General features: G+C 47.8%; 1 protein-coding gene across 2 annotated transcripts in view; it reads right to left on the minus strand.

Moving 5' to 3' along the window:
- The window catches only part of LIG3 (DNA ligase 3), a 254,312-nt gene that overhangs the window by 150,204 nt on the left and 77,650 nt on the right, over positions 1–26,458 (minus strand). For both annotated transcript variants that reach the window (XM_086954719.1, XM_086954721.1), the window contains exon 12: positions 12,328–12,415. In XM_086954719.1, the coding sequence (XP_086810845.1) occupies positions 12,328–12,415 (88 nt within the window). The remainder of the gene's footprint in view (positions 1–12,327; positions 12,416–26,458) is intronic.

Genomic DNA, 26,458 nt, shown 5'->3' on the forward strand with positions numbered 1-26,458 from the left:
CAGTGAAGCGGACCTCGGCGGAGGCACCACCGGCCGTGGGGCGGGCCCATGCGGTGGGACCGGAGGTGGAGCAGGATCCTCCGTAGGCAGTGGTGGCACGGGCGGAGGGTCCTCCTTCGGTACGGGTGGAGGAGGAGGAGTCCCGGGCCGAGATGGAGTGTACACTTCCGAGTACACCGAGCCCGGTGAACCTTTAGGGGACGGGTGCGGAGATCCATCCCCATCCGCAGGCGACCTCTTCCTCTTGCGTCCATTGGAAGTGGCGTGACTCCTGGGGCTAGAGCCCCCTCTGCGTTGTTTGGGAGAGGGAGACCTACTCCTCGACGCTGACCGCAGTCTGCTGGACGCAGAACGACGCTTTTCCGGCGTCGAACGGCGCTTCCTGGACTCCGGCGTCGAACGTCGTCCCCTCGACGTCGACCCTCTCCTCCTCGGCGTCGAACGTCGACTCCTCGACGTCGATCCCCTCTTGCGCGACCTCTCACGTCGTCCTCTCGACGTCGGGCGGTCCGCCCTCGGCGTCGATCGCCGTCGTCGTCTTGATGTTCCCGACGTCGAGGAGCCCCTCGACGTCGATCGGCGGTGTCGCCTCGACGACGATCGGCGGTGTCGCCTCGACGACGACCGACGGTGTCGCCTCGACGGCGAGCGTCGGTGCCGCTTCGACGGCGAGCGCCGATGCACGTCCCTGCGCCTTCGGCGTCGGTATGAGGACCTCGACGTCGACGAAGACGATGACGTCGACGGCGGCTTCGACGTCGGCTTCTCCTTCGCCGTCGAGTCGTCGCGCCGTCTCGACCCGGAGCCCCGGGGAGACGGGGAGCACGCCTTCGTCATCCCTCTCGACGCCGCCGTCGAAGCCTTCGACGTCGACGGAGAATGGGATCGTTGGCTGGACTTCCTGCCCCCGGGGAGCCCCCCAGGGGCCTCAGCAGAGGCAGAGGGATCCCTCCCAGGCTGCCCAGACCCACCTGCAGCACGTTGGCGCCTATCCTCCAGGCCAGCCAGCCTGATCTTCAATCTGTCCCTGAGTGTCCTAGCAGAAAGTTGCTGGCAGATCACACACTCCTCAGGGCCATGATCTTCTGGAAGGCACACGATGCAGACATCATGGGGGTCGCTTTTGGCGCTTCTTCCTCTCACATGCTGGGCACTTAACAAAAAGGCCAGGCATTTCGGAGCCCCAAAACGCCTAAAAAACAGCACAAGGGTGAGAAGAGAACACCAAGCAGTAATCACAGCACTTTTAAAAGTCAAAAAGTGCAAAAACGAATTCAATAAACCCTTGAAAAAGGGAGAGCTCAATGCCAGGGTCCTGTAAGCAGGAGCCGGAAAAAAGAACTGAAAGTAAGTTGGACCTGCTATGCATTCTGGGATACTGGGAGAAGTCTGGAAAGTTCTCTTAAAGGCACAGTATCCTATTTAAGCCACATAATGGCAGCCTATGGGGCTTGTCTGTCCCTACCTTCCTCTCTATCATTCCTGAGTCTGGGACTGGGGGAGGCAGGTTTCTCTATGGTAGAAACTGGCAGGCTGGGCTGTGTGTGGTGATTTTTGGTGGAATTTCTAGTTGAAGTACTGGACAGTGTAGCCTGTGGATATAGGCTGCATTATTTGTCTTTAAATTCTCTCTTAAGTGTCTTTGCAGTTTCTGCATGATTTTGACAACTTAAGAGATTATTTTTGATTGCCGGGGTCCACGCACATGGGCGGGACTATTCACTAGATTATGACTATACACAGAGATCCCCCTACTACAGAATAGAGTAAATCATTCTCTAATTAGAAGGACCAAATGGTCTGTAGTTTCCTCCTTCCATGTTTTCAGGATCCTTGTGATCCTCCCTACACCTGGTGTCTCCTGCAGCTCAGAAATAATCTTCTAAAACAGGCTACAGTGTTCAGAGAGTACATGATCAACTGCTAGTCAGAGCCTAAGAGCAGACTATCTGGTCACAAGTTATAGTAGTGGGAGCCAATTATTACAGCAGAGGAGAATCAGACCTGGTAAAGCCCGACTAATGGTATCCCTTAAATTTGGTACTGCTCATGGAATTACCTTGCCAGAGAGGCCAGTGGCAAGGATTCGGCAATGGCCATGCTTTGATTAAAGCCCTCAAGGGAAATATCCGCTTACTGATTGGATAGCCCCTCAACCACTAAAATGCATAATGAAGAGTCAGACCTGAGCCCAGGCCAAGAACCCAGCCGCTCACATCAAAGAATGCTACCCAATGAAACCCATGCCATAGTCCTGAAAACCAAATCTAAATTGTACCACAGAGTAATTTGGATGCATCCAGCCAGTCTATCAGTAGCAGAATGAAGTACTGAATGTGTAGCATGGTTAGACCGACCATCTCCCACAGGGAGTGCAAAAAGACTGTAATTACTCTTCTAATGTGTCCTGAACCAAAAAAAAAGGTAAGATGGCAAAGCATTCAATTATGTTAGTCTATTCAGTCTGTACCACCAGAAATTTCTGGCTCAGACATGCACTCTGTAATTTAGGGTACAATGGGAACAGTGTATATTTTCTTGTTGCCTTGAAGTGTGCACTTGGAACTGAATGCATCTGCACTGGTACTGGCATGTCGAGGTCAAAAACAGACTTATTTAAGAGCAGCAGAGGTTCTCCCAACTGTTCAGCCAGAAGTTCCATAAGGATGTTCTATTTCAGCAACAGTGATAGAAGAAGCAGGGTCAGAATCTATACCGCTGAGCAGTTGTTGTCCTCGAATGTAGGCGAAGAGTGTGGCTCAGGGGTTAGAGGCGGCAGAGGAGAAGTGTGGCTCAGGGGTTAGAGGCGGCAGACCCGGAAGCTGAGATCGGCCCCGGACCAGGGTTCAATTCCCGGCCCCGACGGGGGTTGGGCTCAATAATTCCATGGACTCGATAATTCTCGCTCCGGTGCCTTCTCGACTCACGGGTTCACACTCTGCGACTCTGGGCAATAGCTTGCTTAATCTCCACAACGGCCCCTCGCGGCGGGATGCCTGGCTTTCACCTTGTGGATACCCTGCCGGGGTATCTCACAGGGGAATACCAGGACGGGTTCCCTAAGCAAGCGCATAGATGCCTGCGATGTGGGCGATTTGCGCTATATAAATACATGTACATTTACATTTACATTTACATAATACCATCTGGAAATGTCCCTTTGGCTGAGGTATAAATCCCTCTACAAATCAGTGAGCAACACCTAAATTCCAACGGGTTGAAGAAAGAGATCAGCCTAAGAGTAATAATCATTGCTGTTGGGGTACATTTTACAGAATTTTGTGCAGGTCTAACACCAAGTCATGCACAAAATGTACCCAATTAGAACACAGAAATGTCAGACATGCTGTTGTGACATCGTAAACTTGTTGTACATGGTGTGGACATGCTCTGTTGTAACTGAATTCTGGGTTGGGAGGTGAAGGCTGTAAACAATATAGCTGAGTGTAATATTGTAAGCTCCATGGAACACCATATATTAGGCCTGTACCTAAATACAAGAAAGGGAAATGCAGTGTTTATTTTTGTCCCTTACACTGTTGCTTGCTAAAAGGAGAACTAGGATATACTAGCTACCGTGTTCATGGTGAGTAAATATGATAAGCTTCAGGATGATTTCAGAGACCCATGTGAGATTAATTAGGTGATGAGGAGGAGGGATCTGGTTACCTAAATAATCTATCCTGAGCGGGGAAGATTGAGGTGATGATTGTTATTGACAGTTGGTCAAGCATAAAAAGTGATAGGAGGAATGCCATGCTTCCCAGTAATCTTCATTACGCCAAGCCCTGGTCTTCCTTAATGCTGTCCTTACGTGTAAGACGCCTGTCCTCTCTGGCAAATTCAATTCTCTAGCTGAAGCATAAAAGTTCCTCCAAGATTGCCCCCATTAACCAAGAGCCAGCACAAAAGGGAGGAACACAGACAAAAACAACTAGAACACACAGGGGACCAGGTTCATTCCGCCTGTCATAGGGTCCGTAGGAGACGTGGAGAGCAGTACACGCATGACAGAAAGCAGGGGGTCGGTCCTGCCATAACCCCTGCGGGCAGGTAGAGGTAAAAGCAAAAGGCCAGGAGCAACACTGTGGGGGCCCTGCTCTGACAAAAGCAACTGGACATACTGGGGGCCTAACAAAATGGGAAAGGACAAACCTGCCTGTGCGCCCAACCCCAGAACGGCAACCTAGTACATCACCCAGCGGCTCCCTACGGATCAGATCACAAGACAGACGGGCCCAGACTAGGACAGAGAACCCCTCTGTGAGCCCCCTTGAGCAGAGCTTCTGGCAGCCATCCAGGGGTCCAGTCCTGCCCGGGAGAAGCAGTTCAAGACAGTATCGATAGACGTGAAGTTACTCAGGGCAGACGTGCGCAAGGTTGCGGATAAAGTATCCACAGTGGAGGGTGATATCATACAGCTCCAAGTGACCCTAAAACAGCAGGTGGCACAGTTATCCAACACCACATGGACACTGGAACGTCGAGCTGAAGAGGCGAAGGGCCGGGCTCGCCGCAGCAACATCAGAGTCCTGGGGATTCCGGGAATGTGCTGAGGGCAAAACTGAACACTTCATAGAACATTGGATACACACCAAACTGGGCCACAGTGGGCTCTCAGAGGTGTTTGTTGTGGAGAGGGCGCACAGGGTGTTGGTTCCCACGCCGGCCCCGGGGGACCTGCCTAGGGCCATAATTGCCAAAATCCAAAATTACCGGGATGGAGACTGTATTCTTCGTGCAGTGTGTGAGGCCCCGGACTTAACTTACCAAAACGCAAAAGTCTCAGTGTAGCCAGACTACACTAGGCAGGTCCAGGAGCAGAGAAAATTGTTCCTTGGAGTGAAACAAAGGCTCCGGGAGCTGCACCTACAATATATGTTGCTTTACCCTGCCAAGCTGAAGGTGATCTTGCAGGGGAAGGCCCACTTTTTTGAGTCCCCTGAGGAAGTGTGGGAGTGGTTGGAATTCCAAGGGGATGCTGTCCCTCTGTAGGAGCGGAAAGGGCTCCAGAAAGAATGGGGATCCAGGCCTCCGAGGACTCAGGGGGGCAGGCGAAGGAATCACACAATGAACGGCAACCCACCGAAGCACCAGAGAATTACGGTGAGTGACAATGGAACCATGCAGATGGAGTCCTGGGCCCGGATGACTCCCAGCCGAAGACATCGGGGGAAACTCGGCATTGGAAATGGTACGTGCCACCCTAATCCTCACGAACAAAGTGTTCCTGGAAACCATCATTGACTCAGCCCGGTCTACCCCAGAAACGGAACGATGGACATGCCTCAGTACAGTGGGACTCACTGCCGATAGGCAAGCATGTACCGCACCGCTTAGGTGGCAGGGGGTTATGACAGGGGGATAGGAGGGGATATCTGGGAGATGTGGGGTAGGGGCTCTCTGGTTAGCAGATTCCCTGTTGGCACAAATAGACGCTCTGGGAGGCTGTAGACCAGGAACTGAAGAGCCTAGCCCAGGGTAGTGACCGCAGGACCAGCATCCTGATTTTAGCAGGCGGGCAAGGCTGGGAGTATGAAATTGTTCAAGGGAAGTACTATGGACCCAGTTGGGCCAATGGGGTGGCTGTGCACATCCTGCGACAAGCATGGGGAAGGCTTAACCACATGCACTGTTGCAGGTAATTTGCCTGTAGTTTGGGGGCGGGGGGAGGTTTATTGGGAGTTGTTCACATTACAGGGTTATATGACATTTAAACAGCATACAGCAGGTAAGCCGTCCTCGCGGGAGATGGAGCAGGGGCATACTAACGCAGTACAACACAGGAACAATGGGGACTAAGATTAGGAGTTGGAATGTAAGAGGGCTGGGCACATGTACTAATAGCTATAGGGTCCTGTCAATCCTACGGAGGCACCACGTATTGGTGGCATGTCTGCAGAAAACCCACCTGGACGAGGCGGGAGCCCCAAGGCTCGCAAAAAAATGGAGGGGACAGATTTTCCTCTCATCATATTCCATGTATGCCAGTGGGGTACTCGTTTGGGTAGCCCCGGGGACTCCATTTGTTTTGCAAAACATGGAGGCGGACATCAATGGACAGTATATTTTACTAAGGGCAAAGCTGGACGGTAGGGAACAAGCAATATTAAATACATACGCCCCAAATGTAGGCCACCCAGATTTTTACCACGCCTTTCAGGAAGTACTGGCTTCGGAACTGGAGGTGCCACTTATCTGGGTGTGCAATTTTTAATTGTGTGCTGGACCCCGAGCTCGACAGATGCCCACCTCGTAGAGGAACTAAACCACGAATGACAGAGAAACTCAGAGGTCATGGGGAACTTAGGAGTTCAAGACATTTGGTGCCAGAGACACCCCACCCAGAGAGTATACACCTATTACTCCCCCGACACAAAACACGGACAGTAGGTTGGGTAGGGTGTGAATAGCGAACCTGGATCCCAACATATCTCTTGAGGTGACCAACCAGGCCCGCATCCTCTCAGACCACTCCCTGATTGCTTGTATAGTCAGCTGGGGGTCCCCAGACCCACGCCCGAGGGCCTGGAGGTTGCAGTCAGAGGTACTGGACGATCTGATTGGTAAATAGCACATAGAGGTAGCACTAGCAGATTACATCACGCTGAACTGGGAATGGGCAGACATGCCTAGGGCCACTAAGTGGGAGGCCCTAAAGGCTGTAGTGAGAGGGGCCTGCCTTAGCTTGACGTGTGGGGCTCGCAAGCAAGGCAAAGTGAGCTGAAGGTAGAGGAGGTGGAACTGTTGGAAGTACAAACCCAGGACCGTTCTGCCCCATGTTATGTTATATGTTAGTCTCTTTTTTTATAGCGCACGAATCACCTGGGGGCATCTCGGCGCTTCACTCTAGAACAACCCAAAAGGCAGGATGCACGGAGGGTAGGAGAGCGTTAGAACAGTATGGCCTTAAGATGTTTCCTAAACATCAGGTAGGAGGGGGATTCCCGCAGGGACAACGGCAGACTGTTCCAGTATTTAGGCGCAAGGCATGAAAAGGCCATGCCCCCAGATCTGCGAAGTCTGGACCGAGGGACCACCAATAACTGTTTAAGACTTGATCTCAAAGAGCGTGAGGGGATATATCTTCCCAGTTTCTTCCGAAGATACTCAGGACCTTGCCCCTGCAGCGCACAGTAAGTAAGGCAGCAGATCTTCAATAAAGACCTCTGTTTTATAGGAAGCCAGTGAAGCCTTCTCAGTAAAGGTTGCAAAGGGGTGCCAGATGGCAGATTCATGACCAGTCTAGCTGCCGTATTTTGAATGACCTGTAATTTTTTTTAGGGAGGTGGTTCCCACCTACGCCAGCAGCGCGTTCCCGTAATCAATGTGACTCAAGACCAGGGCTTACGTGACTGTTCTACGGTGTTCTAGGGGGATAAAAGGGAGGATTTTTCTAAGTAATCTGAGCCTATAATAGCATGCGCCAGATACCGCGGTCACATGGTCCTGCATGGTTAAGGACTGATTTAATTTAATGCCCAAATTATTTACACAAGATTTAGGCGTAGGGGGCAAGCCCAATTCTGCCGGCCACCAGTCACTATTCCACATTACTGAGGCTTTTCCTAGAAGCATCAGCTCCGTCTTGCTCAGGTTCAACTGGAGACAGTTGTTATTCATCCAGTTAGAGATCGCCGATAACCCCGTAGCAAAGCGAAGCCTGTCCACCTCAGAGGAGAATAGGGAATTGGACATTCGGACACGCATATGTGATAGCTGGGACAGGCTAGATAAATATACCCTTAGTCAATACCGACAGCGCATACACAGGGAGGGGGACAAATCAGGCCGCTTATTAGCTTAGATCATTAGAAGGGAACAACCCCCGACCCAATAGTGGCGCTGCACACGCCTACAGGTACAACGGTCTATACAGTCGCAGCAATACTGCAGGTCCTCCGGTCTCACCTGCAGACGGTCTCTATGGCGGCCTCGACAGTGAGTGAAGAAGCTTATCTCCCTATCCTATCTACAGACCTTAACCCAGACAACACTATCAGAGCAGGCCAGAGAGGACCTTGTGGCACCGCTCGCCATCGAGGAAGTACAGTCCACACTACAGCAGCTTCTGGGTGCTAAGTCCCCGGATAGTGACACCCAGCCCCCCCCCACCCCCCCTTCCCCCTGCTACCACCCCTCCCAGTTCTACCAGGCTACATGGGTACGCTGACCCAAGCCCATCTTTAGGTATATGTGGGGGAATCGAGGTGAAGCGCAACTTTCAGTCTCCGCCATCTTGAAGAAGGGGGGACCCCTCCAATTAGGGCTAAGTCTATGCCTCTGCCCACAGGAGGGCGGTATCATAGAGGGTGTAGTCACCCCAGGTAAGGTGCCAGTTGGCCCTACCTGCAACTTCCCTAAAAGGCCTCCTAAAGTTAAAGTTAGTATTTAGGTGGTTCCCCCAGACCTGGCCTTCAAATCTGCGACAACCTAAGAAGAAAGAAGATTCACTGCAGCAGAAGCCAGATGACAACAACTGCCTTGGCCCCAGGCCTAGCCCTACCAGCTGGTCTCCTGCTTCGACGACCCTGCGACCTGTCTTGCAGCCAGTGACCTCTGAAACCCAGGGAGGACTGCCGCCATTGAAAAAGACTCTAATCTCCTGTGGACAGCGGACCTGTCCTCAAGAAACCTACTCTAAAGACTCCAGATCCGGACGGATACGCATCTCCTTCCTGGTCTGCACCAGACGCCCATGGCCTGAGTGGTTCACCTGTGTACTGAAGTCTCCCTGGCTATCCAGACCTCATGTCCAGCGTTGGCTGACCTCTTCTGCCCTCCACGAAAGTGCCTGAAGTGTGAATCCAGAGGCTTTCCCCAACTGGCTCCGGTAAGAAGAGTCCGACGTCAAAAGGCATTCCTGCATCCAAAGCCCCTGTGCCTTTATAAACTGAACTAACCGTATCTCTATGACCTCCTCCATCCCAACTCGTCTCTGCTGTCGTTGGTCTTCCTTTTGCAACCTCCAGTGCCACATCTGCAGCCTCTATGCAGTCAGGAGAATCCTCATTGAGCGCCAGACGTTGAATTTGCACCCTGCACCGGCCGCTCCTTTGCCGCTGGTGGTGTAAGTTTGGTGCTGCTTTGTAGGCCCCACTGTGCTTGTGCTAACCTCCAAAGCTTGGCCCCCTGCAACTGATTTACTTACCTGCAAGCAGTGTGGCTCCAGGCACCCCCTGTATCCATTGGAAATCTTTGGGTCAAACTCCAATTTTGACTTCTGCACCCGGCCGCCCCAGTGCCGCTGGTGGTGCAGTTTTGGTACTTACCTGACCCCTAGCTCTAGCTGAATTTTGGCTCCGAAGACTGAGATTGTAAGTTAAATATTTACCAGTTTAACCTCAATTTTGTATTCCCCATAGGATAACATTGGATTGTGTGAAAAAGTTTTGATTTGGGGTTTTTAATTAAAAACGTACTTACCAGATTACAAAGACCTTGGTCTTAAAATGAAGTAAAAACGATGTCTAATTTTATCAAATTGGTCTGGATCGCCTTCTTGAGTCGCGTGTCCATTATTGATCACTGTTATGCAAAAAAAGTCTTAGACTGCTCTGTTAGGCCGAAGGCTGTCCGCCCACACTACCATTAATAGAGCACTTTATGTTTTACATTGAGCCCTGTACACTTTTGGGGAACTCTCTGGACTCTCTGCACGGTATTATAACCTAGTGATAATATCATATGCAGAGCCAGCTACTTACAGTATATCACATAAAGAGCCAGCTTCCTACAGTGACTGTGAGACCTCACCATGTAATAATGTCACAATCTTTATCATCTCCAGTTAGGCTTCTTCAAGAAAACACTTAGCTCAGTCCTTGGTAGCTGTGGAACAAACCAGTCACGCCTAATCAAATGAACAAGTGTATAGTGTAGGAAGCTGGCTCGTTACAGAGTATATAAAAAAATGGTATACTGTGCACAGAGTCCAGGTATTCCCTTATAGGGTGGAAGGGGCTTGCTCTAGCATTCCCAAGGTGCTCTCTTAGGGGTTAAAGTGGTGGAGCAGCCTTAGGCTTATCGGACAGGAGTGTTAGATATGTGCTATTCAGACACCGTCAATAAATGGTACACACGACTCAATAAGGAGATCCAAACCAATTTATAAAAATAACCCGTACCTTTATATAACATTTGGCCTTAAGGTCCTCAAAATCACTTAACTACGTTTTGAGAAATAAATGTCTATAGTCTTCAGAAAGCAACACTTAAAGCAATTTCTGAAGCGGTAATGTTATCCTATGTATGTAAAGCATATACGGCATACAGGTAGTTTACAACAACCTACGGGATCAATATTCAGAACTTGAGAAGAGTATAGGACAAGGTCCTAGGCAGCACCAACAGGTCACCTCAGGCAGTTCAGGGTCAGCTGGGTGCAGAGGTGCAAGACAGTGCCTGGCGCCCCGTGTAAGTCAATGGGGATCGTTCTGGTCACAAAGTTACTGCAGTCAGGGACTGGAAGTCCAGTCAGGCTGAACAACCAACTGGGGTCAGGTCTCATGATACACTGGGTTGTGGGGACACCTTTGGTCCTCTTCTCCACGGACTGGGGCGGCCGAGTGCAAAGGTGTTTTGAGGCGTTGGGTTTGTGTCACTGGAGACACTCGCAGAAGAGGGGGCCTGAACAAAAAGGCTGCAGGTGGCGTCTGGATGCCCAGAGTAGGCAAAACCAAGGCGGGCTTCGTCTGGAGGGTATGGGGACCACGCATGGGCTGTTGGCTCACTTTGACTTGGGCTAGGCAGCCCAGGTGCTGTGATGATTTCCAGGGTTGGTGTTGGTGGTCTGGAGCCCTCACTTGTCTCTTGGGGTGCCTGCAGGGTGCCAGGAAGGAGCTCCTCTATTCCACAGGAGTTCCTGGGTCGTTGGAGAAAGGCTGTCAGTCCTCTCATGCTTTTGGAGGTACAGCATCTTCAGAACGAGTCAGCTTTGGAGCAATGGACGAGAACAGAAGGCATGCAAGCAGGGTTGACATCAAGTCAGTAGCTGCTGCTTTTTTTCTAGCTTTTGCGGCTCTTCCGTGTCCGCCTTCTTTTTTCAGTTCGGCAGGATCGGATTTCCTTGTGCCAGGGGCTCTCTTAAATACTGGATTAAGGGGCATCAGGGGAGTGCAGGAGTAGCCAATGGGGCATCTCTAAGGTGCGTTCTGGGTGCATGTATTAATAAATCCATCACTGGAACCAGTGTGGGATTATTGGGAAAAGAGGTTTGAAAGCAAATATCTTTAGTTTCAGTGAAGCAATCATCTAGCCCTGGAACTTGTTTTTGACCAGTACCAATCACATGTAACTAAAAAAGGCTTCCCTTGTCACTTGTATTTGCAGTAATTGGACTAGCTAGCACAGGGGCATGTCTGCTCATGCAGATATGTCCTCACATGGAGCATAGTGCACCTTGCTTTAGGGTTGTAAGGCCTGCTGTAGGGGTGAATTATGTATAATGCATGCAGTGTCTGTAGGCATGGAACACAGGGCTGTGTGCTGTATAGTGGATTCCATTTTGTCTGCACCAATACACGCAGCCTGCAGCGGCAGTTTGCATGATTTTTGTAAGAGGTCCCATAGGGTGGCACAATAAATGATTTAGCTTCCTTGCCCTAGATACCAGGGGTACCATTTCCTAGGGATTTACAGGGAGTGCTAAAAGTATTGCCAGTGGGGGAAACCAATTGTACAGTTTAGGGAAAGAGATCTGGCACTGGGGACATGGGTAGCAGCAGGAACCCAGTGCACTTTCTGTCAATATTGTATCAAATACCAGGCAAAATGTGAGGGTGACCATGTAAAAAAAAAAGGCACTTTCCTACACATGGGACCTGAACCCTGATGACCTTAGAAGGTGACATTTGACGTAATCTACTGGGAAAGTGCTGTCCAAGAGTTTGAGGAATTCGGCAAGCATCAAAGACGAGCTCCAGATCTACATTGGTAAGTCACGTAAAAATTGGAAGTCAAGCAAGCACTCCAAGTTGTGATACAAGAGGGCCAAAATACCGGATTCTGTCGGGTATCCCCACATCAGAAAGTGGTCACAACGTTTTCTCCCAGAATTGCGAATAACTGCATGGACCCAGAAATACCGGGACCTTTTAGTGGCAGTTTTCACCCATTTAGGGGTAGAAAAAAGCAGATGTGCTCTGTCCTGACCAGATTGAAAACATCAGTGTAAGGGCTTCAGGGTGTCTCCAGACAGGAATATTAACTGAACTGGAGTTTATGGACCAAATAATTCCGTGCCCAGAGACACTGGAGCTGGAGATAGTACAATTCCACTTAAACCACGAAAATATATAAGAAAAATAACTAATAGGCTGTACTTACAGTGACATGTTTCATCTCGGAGAAGAGTATCCGGTTGGGAATTTCAACCATGTTATCGTGTAGGAACTTCCGACGTTCATGTAAAGGTCTTGGGGGAAAAAAGGACATGTTACCCAATAGAAATGATCTACTAGCAATACATATGCAGTTTAAATCACTTTCATTGTTTTAATGTTCAACAAAATAAATGCGTTGGAAAAAAGCATAACATTTTTAAAATTGAAAATGATGCCAAAAGGAAAGGCAATAGCACAGCATACATTCAGGGCAGGAGAGCCCAAACTGCATAACAATCTGCTTTCCACTACTAACAGGACTTTTTCCTAGGATGCCCACATGATGCTCTACCTAACCAGGCAGCTGCCACTGGGCCATTGTAGATGGTTATGCGGCCGGCTCAGGGTCAGGAGCGAGCAGGTACAGATCAGCTCCAGAGCTTGCGGGTTCCTGGACATGTTATTCTGTGATTCACCACTTCACTTTTAGGATGGAGGCTGCTAGAGTAATGTGGAAAAGTCACTCAGCGAAGGCAGGAGGGTCTAGGGAATAAGGCAGGTTGGGCTCTGAAACCAGGTGGAATAGCCACATCCAGGGAAACCTTACACATGTCCATGGGCATTCTAAGGAGCGTGACAAGCATAAGAGAAGGATTGGGTTACTTACACAGTAAACATCAGTTTGTGGCATGTAGTGCTGTAAATTCACATGCTCTGAATGCTCCTGCAATCTAGTGTTGGGTTCGGAAGTGTGCAACTTGGTTTTTTTTCCGAAGAAGTCTTTCGAGTCACGAGGTTGAGTGACTCCTCTCTGTGAGAAACAAGTGTAAGAAGAGTGTCAGTACAAAGATGTCCATGCTAAGAGAATTGAGTAAAAGGTAACTACAACTACCACAAGCGTCCGGAGAGGAGGGAGGGTGCATGTGAATCTACAGCACCACATGCCACAATAAGATGCTTGCAGGGCAAGTAACAATCCTTTCGATGTCATGTGTGGCTGTGCATATACATGCTCTGCACAGACCGTAAAGCAGTAACTCCAAAGAAGCGGTGGCTGCCAAGGTGGAGTTGCGTTAGTTTGAAACTGCCTGACCTATATTGGCTTGTTGACGTGCTAACATGTCTACACAGTAGTGTTTAGTAAATGTGTGTAATGTATACCATGTAGTTGCTTCACAAATTTCAGCTATGGGGATATTTCCTAAAAAAGCCATTGCTGCTCTCTTTTACTAGTAGAGTGTACTCTGGGAGGTACATGTAAAGCCCTGTTGGCTTTAATTGAACACATTTTAATACATTTTACTATCTATCTAGCTGTGCCGGATTTGTATACAAGGTTACCTTAATCTGATTGTGAAAAAGCTACAAACAGTTGCTTTGTTATTTTGAAAGTTTTAGTTCTAGCTATGAAGAAGAGGAGTGCTCTTTCTATATCTAAGGTGTAAAGAGCTTTCTGCTACTGAATCAGGGTAAGGGAAAAATCAGTCAGTTAAATGGATTGATTGAGATAAAATTGAGAAACTACCTTTAGTATGAATTTTGGATTCATCTGTAGTACTCATCTTTCTTTATGTATTTGAAAGAATGGTTCTTCTAAGGTTGATGCCTTGAGCTCGCTAATACGTCTGAGTGAGGTTATGGCAACTAGAAATGCCACTTTCCATAACAAAATTGAAGCAGGCATGAATGTAATGGCTCAAAAGGAGGACCCATGAACCTATTAACCACATTGTTAAGGTTCCAGGAGGGTGCTGGAGGTACACTCTGTGAAATTACTAATTTGAGTACTTCCATGAATGTTTTAATTGCAAGAATTCTGAAATCTTAGAAGTGCTGTCTATTTGGGAGATAGGCAGCCACTGCAGCAAGATGTAATCTAATGGAAGTGTATGCCAAATTATACTTTTGTAAATGAAGTAAGCAGAAATTAATGTCCTGCATAGTAGCTTTGATAGGATTAATGTGTTTAGGTTAACAATAGCAAACAAAGCACTCCCATTTTGCAACTTAACAGGCTTTAGTTGTAGTTCTGCGTGCCTGTTATAGGAATTGTTCATGCATTCTGGTGGCAAGTTTAAATAACTAAACTCTAAAGACTTCAGGAGCCAAATCGCTAGGTTGAGTATCTTAGGGTCAGGGTGCCAGATTTGTCCATGATTCTGAGTGAGAAAGTCCTGCCTGTTGGGGAAATTCTGGTGTGTGACTACTGAGAGATCAAGGAGCGTTGTGAACCAGGGCTGTCATGCCCAGGTGGCAGCTACAAGTATCATGCTGAGAGATGTTTGACTGAGTCTCCGAACTAGAAATAGAATGAGAGGGACAGATGGAAAAGCGTAGACAACAATCCCCGACTAAGTCATTCATAGTGTGTGGCCATTCGATAGTGGGTGTAGTAACCTGGATGTGAATGTCTGTAGATTTTGTATATTCTTTTGTGACAAACAGATACATGTGAGGAGCCCCTAACTGTGGCTTGAGTTCCTCTTCGTGAATCTGTTGGTGCATCTTGCTGAGCAGGTCCAGAAAATCATTGTCCGTCCCCCGCAGAGATTACGGCAACAAATTAATGTGATGGTGAAGAGCCCAGTTCAATAAGGTCTGAGAGAGGTGTATCAACTGGGAAGACTGTAATACTCCCCCCTCTGTTTTGGTAGATAGCTTGTGTAAAAACCTTTTGTGTAGGTGAATTGCCCCTACTATTGCTGGGAAGTGGAGGTATCTGTGGCAAAGTATTTGTATACACCTTTGTGGCCTGAGCGGCAAAAGGAATCAAAAGGTGTAGGTAGGAGTTTGAATTGCGCCCATTGCCGTTACGGTGTCAGTGTCTATTTTCATTTTGTCTAAAGTGGAGTCTACTTTAGGGCCAAATAAATACTCCTTAGAAAAAGGCATGTTCAAAACTGCCAGTTGAACCTCTGGTTTAAAACCGGAGCACCTGGGCCAGGCATGCGTTCTTAGCAATATAATGGTGTTGATGCCCCTAGTGGCTGTGTCTGCTGCAACGAAGGCATATTTAATTGAATTATTGGAGATGGCCTGACCTTCGCCAACGACTTCTTATCCCCTTTTTTGTGTTTCTCTGGGAGATACTGAAGCAGTTCTTCCATTTTGTCCCAGTGGGGCCTATCTTAAAGTCCAAGTTGGGCTTGGAAGTTAGCAATTAAGCCAATGATTGGTTGCTTGGGCTGCAACCTGTATCCCAGCAGCATCACTGCATTTGCTCTCCTTCTCAGGAGGTAGGATATCCCCACTCACTTGACTATTTGCCTGTTCACGAGCTGCAAAATGGAGGATGGTGGGACCTGGCTAAATATACATAAGTGGGTCAGAGGGAGCTGCTTTATATTTTTTATCAACCCAAGGGGTTATAACTCCGGGGCATGCAGGTTCTTTAAATAGGTCATCGGCGTTCCATAACATGGGCAGAAACTGTGTCCCCTTATGGGTAGATGACAACATGTCAAATAGGAAGTCGTGATGTAGAGATTCCCTATAAAGCTGGACTCCATGATAGATAGCTGCCCTGGCAATTACTTGTTGGTATGCACCAGCACCTTCAGGTGGAGAAGGGCGAGCTGGTTAAAGATCTGGGTCATTTGAAGTTATGGGGTCTGTGTCAAACATCCCAAGGATCGGGTTCCCTTAATGGTTCGCCTAAACACCCTGTTGGTGAACCTGGAGAAGTGTGATCTAGTGTGTGAGCTGTGGAGAATGAGGAGATAGTGGCAACTATGGATGCGGTGGTGGTGGAGTACGATGAGCTGGGCTTGTAGCTATGTCTTTTGTCTTCCTTTTGGGAGGTACAGGATTGTTTAAGTCCTCCTCAAATGTCAAATGCCTCTAAGAAAGAGGTGAGGCTATAATTCGGCCTGTGCCCTCTTGAATATGGATCTTTCTTTGTTTAATGTCTATCTTCTCAAGAATTGGCTCAACCGAAGCCAAACAAATTGAAGAATGTTTGGAGGGGTTTTAATTCAATTGATAGGCTTTAGATGCTTTTTTTTTCCAGCACCGAAAAAGAGCTGTGTGCTTAGTCTGTTCCAAAGGCTTGGCGCAGACCAAAGAATGTGCTCGATCTGAAGAGGTCGATGCTGAAGCAGAAAGCTTAGGTTTAACTACACTTTTCAGCGCAGGGCCTGAAGACGGGGCATCCGAACGTCTCTTTTCAGATCTAACCATGGCTTGCAGGCAGTGGCGGTCCAGCGACCTCCAGCAGTGGAAAGGTTGAGTGTTTGTGACTCTTTTGGTGGAGCGGGTTAGGGGAAACAGTGCTCATGTGCTGCCAGAGAGACAGGGTATATTAGAGTTCCTCCTCCACATCGTAGCCGGAGATCTCCTTGACGGAGAATGCTACATTTTCACCCCCACTTTCCGGCTCCTGCCCAGAGAGGTTGTGAGTATTGTCCTCATTGTGGCAAGACATTTCAAGATGACGCACCCTTCAATCATGAAGTGCATTTTTGGATCGGATGGTTTTTGTAGGCAACACAGTTGGCGACAGGCAGGTGTTACACACCCGTCGTAGGTCAGTGAGTGGATATTTGGAGCAACACTACGGGTAGAATCAAAAAGGTTTTCATTTCACCTCGAACACATCTTCCGTACCGACAGTGCAAGCAGAAAGGTAGCCCGGATATTGATGACACCCCAAAGGGCGATCGATCGATGTCCGACCTGAAGATGATTATGGTGTGGCAGCACTTTCCAAAAGGGAGATTAAGATGTACTATACTGTTGAAGACAGGCTAGGACCAAAGACTCATACTGAACGAGGTTAAACATGGAGGAGAGGCACACACATCTGAACCAGACAGTGGAGAGAAAACAATCTAACAAAGGAGTTGATGCTCATGAGCATAATCATCAAGAGGAAGAGTCACTCGACCTGGTTACTCGAAAGACTTCTTCCAAGAAAAAGCAAGTTGCACAACTATGAACCCAACACTATATGCAGAAGTATGCAGAGCATTTGTATCTACAGCCAAACATGCCATTGAACGTAACATTTTATATGTCCCCAATCACCCTGTGCTCAAATCAAAAGACTAACTTTCAATAGCCAATTATACATTGAATATTCAGGAGGTAAATTAACAATCTCTTTCTCGAGAAAGGCCACCCTTTAATTGTATTGTAATGTATTAGGTATTTATTGAGTGCATATATCACCCTTAGGTCTCATAGCGCTTTGCTGAAGACAAAACTAGATAGGGGCAGGACCAGATGTTACATTAACCCAGTTTTGAGTGCTTTACGGAATGATTTGTGGTCGGATTTCAGGCGTAGCTGTATCAGCAGTGAGTTCCATAGCTCAGGTGCAGTTCTGGAAAAGGACCTGCCACCATTTTATACAGTGCGGACCTTGGGGTCTGTTAAGAGATATTTGCTGGACGAGAGGAGGATTTTAACTGGCAGATGGTTAGTCAGTTACTTTGCTAAATAGGCTGGCCCATTATTGTTCAATGTTTCGTGTACCAAGCACCATAATTTAAAGGCAACCCTCTTTCTTGTAGGTAGCCAGTGGAGGGTCTTCAGGATGGAAGCCGATGGTGATCGGAAAGTGGGGGGGGAGATTCAAGAGCAGTCTCGCTGCGGTGTTCTGCAGCACATGAAGCTTTGTCAGAAGCTTTTCATTTATGGATGCGAACAACACGTTACCATAGTCCAAGCGGTTGATGATGAGTCCCTACACAAGGGGCATCCGGGAGCACAGGGGAATCCATTTAAAGATTTTTCTAAGGGAGCGCATTAAGCCATAGCTAGTGCGAAACACGGAGTTGATGTGGTCAGCCATGAAAAGTTTATTGTCCATAACAACTCCGAAATTACGGACAGCTGTCTTGGGTGGGGGCACGGCCCTAGGGAGGGTGGCCACCAGTCAGTGGCCCAAATGTGTTGCGCAACTCCAAAGAGCACGATTTCTGACTTGCTCACATGAAGCAGTAGGTGATTATTTGACATCCATTCATTAACCAATGACAAGTGTAGTTTAAATCTATGTTGTGTATCGGTGGTATCTGGATCGAGAGCGATTAACAATTGCGTGTCATTGGCGTAGGAGACTGTATCAAAGCCGTAGGCTCTTCTTATTTTAGCCAAAGGCGACACGTAAAGGTTAAAAAGTGAGGTATTTAAAATTGATCCCTGGGGAACTCCCTTGTCAATAGATTGGCTTTTGGAACAGAAGCCCCTTATTTGCACCTTAGAGGACCGTTCCGTCAGGTAGCTCTTGAACCATTGTAGTGCTGGGTCCTCAACACCACACTCCCATAATCGCTCAGAAGAATGCCATGAGAGATGGTGTCGAAGGCTGCAGACAAGTCGAGTAGGATCAGGATACCGGACTGTCGGGCATCTAGTGAATTCCTGATGTTATCGATCTCAACCAGAGCCGTTTTGGTGCTATAAGACCGGAATCCCGATTGAGATAAGTCTAACAGATTATTACTTTCTAAATATGTGGACAGTTGGTAGTTAACCGTAGATTCCATTACTTTGCTGAACAAAGGTAGAAGAGAGATTGGTCTATAACTGGCGAGTTGTTTGGGGTCGGCTGATGGCTTTTTCAAGATAGGTCTGAAAATAGCTTCCTTCTAGTGTGAAGGTACAGTGGATTGCGATAGTGAAAGATTCAAGATGTACGTTAAGTTGGGAATGAGTGCTGGGCCAATTTTAGATAAGATCTGCGAGGATGCAGTATCAGTCGGCGATCCGGATTTCATCCTTCTTTAGTATGGCAGAAGTTTATTCCTCTGTTAATTTACTAAATTCTTCGAGAGAGAGTTGGTGCTCCGAGGGAGGATTGCAACCAGTCTTTGCTCAGGTGAGGTATTTATAGATTGGGTGAAAAGTTTGTGAATATCGTTTATCTGGTTTACAAAGAAAGCTGAGAGGGAATCCACCCACTCATGCGAGGCAGTATGTGATGGTATGCAGGGGGGTGGGAGGTGTGGGGGGGTCTGGTAAATTCCTTCACGATCTTGTATAGCTCCTTATGGGAGTTGGAGGCTTGGTTGATTCTGTCTCCTAAGTAGGATTTTTGGCCATGTGTATGTTATCCATGTAGCGACGGTGTACGGTTTTATACTGATGGCTATCAGTTGTGTTTTTTGTAAGTCTCCATTTGCGCTCCGCCTTCCTGACGGCGAGTTTATCGCTTTTTAGGTCGGGGTGAACTAGGGGGAACAGTTTTTTTGGGCAATTAGTTTTCTTCTTAGGAGCAATTATATCTAAGGATGTGACAATAGCGGTCTCTAAACTTTTGGCTGACTGGTTAACATTGGTCATCTTAGAGGGTGAGAGGGAAACAAAAATTGTAGAGAATAATTTGAGGTTAATCTTGCTCCATGACCTACTTAACTTCTGTTCTTTAGTTTGACCTGGTGGAGTCGATAATCGGCCCTTATGCAAACTTATTACATGATGGTCGGATCATAGGATGGGGAGAATTTGGTTGACATTTACATAGGCGAGTTGGTAAATAGTAGATCTAACGTGTGACCAGCGAAATTGGTGGGACCTATTATCAGTTGTTTTAAGCCCAGTGTGTCAAGGCTGGTGATAAGGTCAAGGGTGTAGGGGTCAGTTTGGTGCTCAGCGTGATAATTAAAATCTCCTAGAAGAATGAAATTGTCTGCCGCCAGGATGTATGGTGCAATAGTCTCTATTAAATTGCTCGATAAGTGGGCTTTCTTTCCAAGGGTCTGTATAGAAGCGCACCTTTCCAGGTTTCATTTCTTGAACTCTCTATTGCAAAGATACAGATTTCACCCTAATCAGCCCGGTTAGCCTCTGTAGTATGTATTTTCGTGTTTGTTTTAAAAGCAATGGCTATGCCTGCTCCTTTCTTTTCTTTCCTGTTTTGTCTAATCAGCTGGTAATCGTGGGGTAAGGCCATTGCTGAATCGGGTTGTGAGGAAACATGAAGCCACGTTTCTGTGAGCAGGGGTCAGGTTTCTCACAATCCAGTAGGGACCAGATTTCAAGTGCATGTTTGGGGAGAGAACGTGCATTACAGTAGTGAACCACCAGGTACTCAGACTCTGGTTTTTCATGGTTGGGCTGTGAGTGTTTGTTGTTATTATCAATTAGTTTGGCTTGCCCTCTGATGGGGAGACACTCTTGAGTACTGGGAACCCTGGCGATTAGGGAAGGAATGGGAAGGGATGACGCTTGGTTCCAGGGAGTATGCTTTATTTAAAATGTCAAGCTCCTGACTAGTATATTGAATGATAGGCATCACTGGTAGTTAATGGGAAATAGAGGCACAATGGCGTATAAAATGGGCAGAGTGACTGGCGCCTGGCGACGGTCAGGCGCGGACTGGCGCAGACAGGCTTGCAGGTCGAGACGCCCCCCTTGACCGCCACCCAGCTCCTCCTGCTGAAGCCCGTCGCTGCCTCCCAGCGCGAGTTTGCGCCCGCAGTGACCTTGCTGCTGCTTTTCTCCGCTTCCTAGCTAACGTCCTGATTGTGCTGTATAGTTTTATTTTTGTTTTTGAGTCATTGCCAGTGTTTTTTTCCGTTTTGCCTGCCTTCCACCTACCAGCCCCCCTTTTTCCTTGTGTATCCCCTGTTGTTCCTGCGACCTCCTCGTGAGATCATGCCCCCTCGCCGCCCCGCTCCCGTCTCCCAGCTGCTCCGCACTCCCTCCCCGCCTCAAAGGTGCCTCCTGCTGGACGCTCGGGATGACTCCTGACCTGCTTGCAGGTCGAGACGCCCCCCCTGACCGCCACCCAGCCCCTTCTGCTGAAGCCCGTCGCTGCTTCCCAGCGCGAGTTCGCGCCCGCAGTGACCCTGCTGCTGCGTTTCTCAGCTTCCTAGCTGACGTCCTGATTGTGCTGTACGGTTTTATTTCTCTGTTTTTTGAGTCATTGCCAGTGTTTTTTCCCACTTTTCGCCTGCCTTACAACCCCCCATGCCCCCTTTTTCCTTCTGTATCCCCTGTTGTTCCCGCGGCCTCCTCGTGAGGCCACGCCCCCTCCCCGCCCCGCTCCCGCCTCCCAGCTGCTCTGCCCGCGCCTCCCTCCCCACCTCCCAGCTGCTTCGCACTCCCTCCCCGCCTCAAAGGTGCCTGCTGCTGGACGCTCGGGGTGACTCCTGACCTGCTTGCAGGTTGAGACGCCCCCCGACCATTCCTTTTCTCCTCCTCCCTATCCCATTTTCTCTAAGCCAATTCGAATTTTTCCTTCTCCTTCTCCAAGGCAATCAACTCTAAATGAGCCTGAAGCAGTCTCTTTGCAAGAGACAGTAGTGGTACCTGAGTAAGGGACCCTTCCCCACTCACACCACCACCTTAATTCACCTGGCTAACACTAGTCACAATGGGAAAGGTCTCATCCTCACCCCTCTCTCGGTGAGGTTGGGGGCGGGGGGGGGGGGACATATTCCCACCCCCTTGGGTTCTCCTCCGCTGCCCTGGCCCAGGCCTTTAGGGACTCAAGCAACCCTGCCTTCCTCATCTTCTTGGCAGGATGCAGCCCCTAAGCCTACACTTTTCTCTAAGATCCGCCATCTTAAACTGGGACAGTTTGGACAGTTTAGCCAGGTCCAGCTCCATGTTCCCTAGTTTTGGGTCACAAAAAACTAGGCACAATAGACTTAGAACAATTTGGAAAAATCAAAACCATGAATTAAAAACAGTTTAGTCCAAATTCGAAATCAAACTCAAAAGTTTTGTTCTAAGGCAATTTAGAGGATTTTCATAATCTTAAATTATTCACAGAAAGGTGTACTTTTTAAACACAAGTCCTCATCCACACCGCTAAACACCAAATGTTGGAAAGTGGGTTATTGGTAGGGGCAAATGTAGGTCTGCCACTGGCAATAAGGCCACTAACACATGATAGGACTCAGCATAAGTCTTAGAAAATTATTCCTTTGCTCAACACTTGGTAACGTGGCTGCAAGCAGACAGAATTCACTTCAAAGACAGGTATGTAAAGCATTTAAAAACACCATTTCAGTAAATAATTAAGACACAACACAAAATAAAAATCCAACAACAATTTATAAAAATAGGTAATATTTTTATCTTTTAAATAACACCAAAACGAACATAATCCACTGTAGGAGATATGAATTTTTAAAGATTAGTCACTTTCTAGTGCTTAGAAACCAACAGTGCCCCTTTAAGTCATTTTGTTTTCTCTGTCAGGGACACACCGTTATAAATTGTTCTGAAGAATTTTCTCACGACTGTAGTGGGCCGTTTTCTTCAGCAAGCGGGGTCCAGTTAGAACACCTTCCTTGCGTTCTGCTTGAAGGTCCCAAAATATCCAACACTCAATCCAAGGTACTGGAATCTCCAAGAGGGTCCTTGAATGTGGGAAACTTCAATTTCGCAATCCACTTTAACAAAACCCTTACAAATCCACTGGTACTCCAGGCTTTGAATTCTTTGTGGGGATGTCCAGGTGAGCTCTGTTAACCTGTAGCTTGCAGGGAGTCCACTCTTAGTCCTTTGGCAGCAAAGTAATCCACAGGGCTGTAGTTTCAGATGGTGCAGTCTTCATAGGTCAGGCCTTAGAGTTCCATGCACAGCAAAATCATTCCAGCCGGGCACTTCATGCTTCATTCAGTTCTAAGCAGCAGATCTGGCAGGCTCTGCCCCTCTCAGATACTTATTCAAAATGTTCTGGGTCAAGCACCAGGTCACTGCTGACCAATGAGAACAGGGCAACTCCTCATACTTATGACCACATCCTGTAGAGTGTGGCATTAGTTTGTCCTAGAGTGCATCACTCTTCCAAATCCATAATGGCGGATTTTCCAGCAAGGAGGTAAGAGCTGGCTAAACACACCCCCTGGGATGGCTTTTTTCCATGGACTCTCCCGCTACCATCTGCACATACCTTCCTTAAGCCTAGCCCTGACTCTGGGTCAAGACTGTCAGAGTGGACTGAAACCCAGGCCTCTCCTCTGCCTTTGAAGAGCATAGTTTACGACGCCACTTTCTGGCCTGGCATTCCTATAGACCAGCACACTGCCCTCCAAGCAGCCTGGCTAATCCACTTAGCTCTGACCAATCAGGGCAGACCACTGAAAGGCTGAATTTGGACTTACAAACAAGAAAGTCTCATAACTTCTTATATGTACACTTTAGGAGAAATTCAACAATATACTATTGTTGGATTTACTACTACCATTCTGGGAAGTCTTTGAATGGTCCGGCTAGCCCTCTCCTATCAATATTTATTGATCAATCACTTCCTACCATGTTAACCTATGGGCCATGGGGTTTGCAATGGGGAAAATGACGTTCGCCACTTTTGTAGCACCAGGGCTTATAAAACCATATTTTATAAATATTTCCCAAATTTCTACCGGACCCCCACCCCCTGAGCAACTAGGGGAGACTTCAGGGGTTCTGAATCTGCAGAAATATTGCAGATCATCCTTACCCAATTCTTCTAGCATCAAAGTCGAATTTGAGCACCTCTTAAATACAATGTGGGGAGTGAAATGTAAAATTTCACTTTACCCAGGCATATAAAAACTCATTTTATAAGGGCGCTCCTTATAGATAACTGACCCCCCACCCCTGGGATACCAAGGGGTGACCCTGGGGGTCCCTAATATGCAAAAACATGGTAGGTGTTTAATTTTTAAGGGCCCCTACCCCTAAAGTCGAGTTTGGGCACAACTTAAGGTTTAAAAGCTGTCCAGGCAAACAATTCTGCTTTTAAACTGACCTCGGGCTTCAGCAGTGCACACATGCAAGTGCAGAAAATCTGCTGGCTTCTAAAATGCCATGCCCCAGGACACCAGTTCCAGTCAGCAAAAAGTTGGGGGGGCCCAGGGCACAGGATAACTTTGCAACAGTTATACTGTTCACGATTCCAGGGGTTACCCATATGTGTACAGGGCTCAATGTAAAGCCCAAAGTACTCTATTAAAGGTATGTGGGAGAGCAGCCTTAGGCTTAACAGAGATGAGTGTAAGACAGTTATTGCACAACTTTGACCAATAATGGAAACACAACTCAAAAACGAGATCCACACCAATTGTAGAAAAAGAAGCTTTGTTTGTACATTATTTTAAGACCAATATCTTCGCAATAAGATAAGTACATTTTCAAATAAAAATACTTTTAACTTTCACATGTCGACACTTAAAACAATTTCTAACCAGTTTAATGTTATCCTATGGAAGAAAATAATAATGGGATTATACAGGTAAGTATCACACTTACAGTTCCAGTCCTCAGGACTTCTGTGTAGAAAGCCCCTGCCCTCTGGGACCAGAAATTATGGACATCCTGGGGCAGAGCCCCAGCTCTCTGGGACTAGAAACAGTGGACATCCCAGGAGGAGCTAGTTCTCAAAGGGGAAGCTTAAAATGCCCGACGCCTTTATAATGCGACCCCCAGACTCTGCTGCTGGTAGCAGATGGTAGTCCCCGGTTTACACTCCCACTTTGGGCAGGAAAACCTAGGAGAATAGGAGATGTGCCCACCTTTGCCACCTACACCCCTAAGTTGCGGGAGGCGAGGTGAAGTACATCTTTCAGTTCCCGCCATCTTAAAGATGAGGAGACCCCTCCAATCAGGGATAGGTCTCTGCCCCCGCCCACAAGAGGGTGCCATAATAGAAGGTGTAGTCACCCCTGATAAGGTGCTCATTGGCGCTATCTGCTACTCTGTTAAACGCCCCTGAATCAAGTATTTAGTTGACTCCCCAGACCTAGAAAATAGATCTGCGATGACCTAAGAAGAAAGAAGACATCCCTGCGGAAAAGACTACTGCCCTGGCCCCAGCCCTACCGGCCTGTCTCCATCTTCTGCAAACCTGCAACCTGTTTTGCCACTGAACTCTGAAAACCCTGCCTTCGAAAAAGACTACAATCTCCCATGGACAGTAGACCTTTCCATAAGAAAGCCACTCCAAGCTCTCCGGATCCAGCTTGAACCGCGATCCCTGCCCACTCTGCCATTGATGCCCATCTGTGCAGTGAAGTCTCCCCAGTGGTCCTAAACTTGTGCCAGCATTGGCTGACATCTCCCGATTTCCACAGCGCACCAGCAGTGTGAATTCAGAGTCCCCCGCCCGACCAGCTCCAATGCCAAAATGCGGCCCCTGGACCTTGGTGAGCTGAACCGACGGTGCCCCTACGATCATCCAACATTTCTCTTTACCTCTGCTGTCATTGGTTTCCCTCCTGAAACCTCCGGTGCAAAGCCTGTAGCCTGTTTGACAAAAGAAGAAATTCAATTAAAAAGCATTGGGTGCCCGATGCTGATTTTGCGCCCGGTCGTCGCATTGCCGCTGGTGGTGTACGTTTGGTGCTGCCTTGTACCCCCGTGGTGATGCTAACACCCAAAGCTTGGCCCCTGCAACCAATCTACTTACCTGCAAGCGTGTGGCTCCAGGCATCCCCAGGATGCATTGAAACACATTGGGCTGAATTTCGATTTTGACCTCTGCACCCGGCCGCCCCTGTGCCGCTGGTAGTGCAATTTTAGTGCTCACCTGACCGTTGCTGACCTTTGGTACCGAAGTCTAGAGATGAAAGTGTATTACTTACCCATATAATCGCGATATTGTTTTCCCCATAGGATAACGTTGAACTGTTTGAAAAGTTTTTAAGTGTCAATTTTTCAAAGTGAAAAGTATTTTTATTTAAAAACATACTAACCTTGTGAGGAGATCTTGGTTTTAAAATAAAATACAAACAAAGCATATTTTCTAAAATTGGTGTGGTTCTCCTTCATGAATTCTTTGCCCATTATTGGTCAATGTTCTGCTATAAATCTCTTGCACTGCTCGGTGTTAGGCCTAAGGCTCCTCGCCTGCACTACCACTAATCGAGCACATTCGATTTTACATTGAGACCCATACACTATTGGGTGACCCCTGGACTTTGTGCACGGTATAACCACCTAGTGGCATAGCATATACAGAGGCAGCCTCCTATACATGTAGTGGGCATATGTAGCCTGGGTAAGGTGAACCAAAGGTATCTTCTTTAATGAAAGGAAAGGGAGGTATAGAGTAGTAGACAATGTTTACAGGTATTGATTAGTACCATCTTCAAAGACCTGTAGCAAGCCAATAGTTTCAAGAAGCAAGGACAATCAATGGCAAAATAGCATGGAATGGTTGAAATATTGTAAGCACGTAATTATAAGGCCCCAGT

The sequence above is a fragment of the Lissotriton vulgaris genome, chromosome 2_1, assembly GCF_964263255.1.
Source record: "Lissotriton vulgaris chromosome 2_1, aLisVul1.2, whole genome shotgun sequence".
In the NCBI taxonomy this organism is placed as follows: domain Eukaryota; kingdom Metazoa; phylum Chordata; class Amphibia; order Caudata; family Salamandridae; genus Lissotriton; species Lissotriton vulgaris.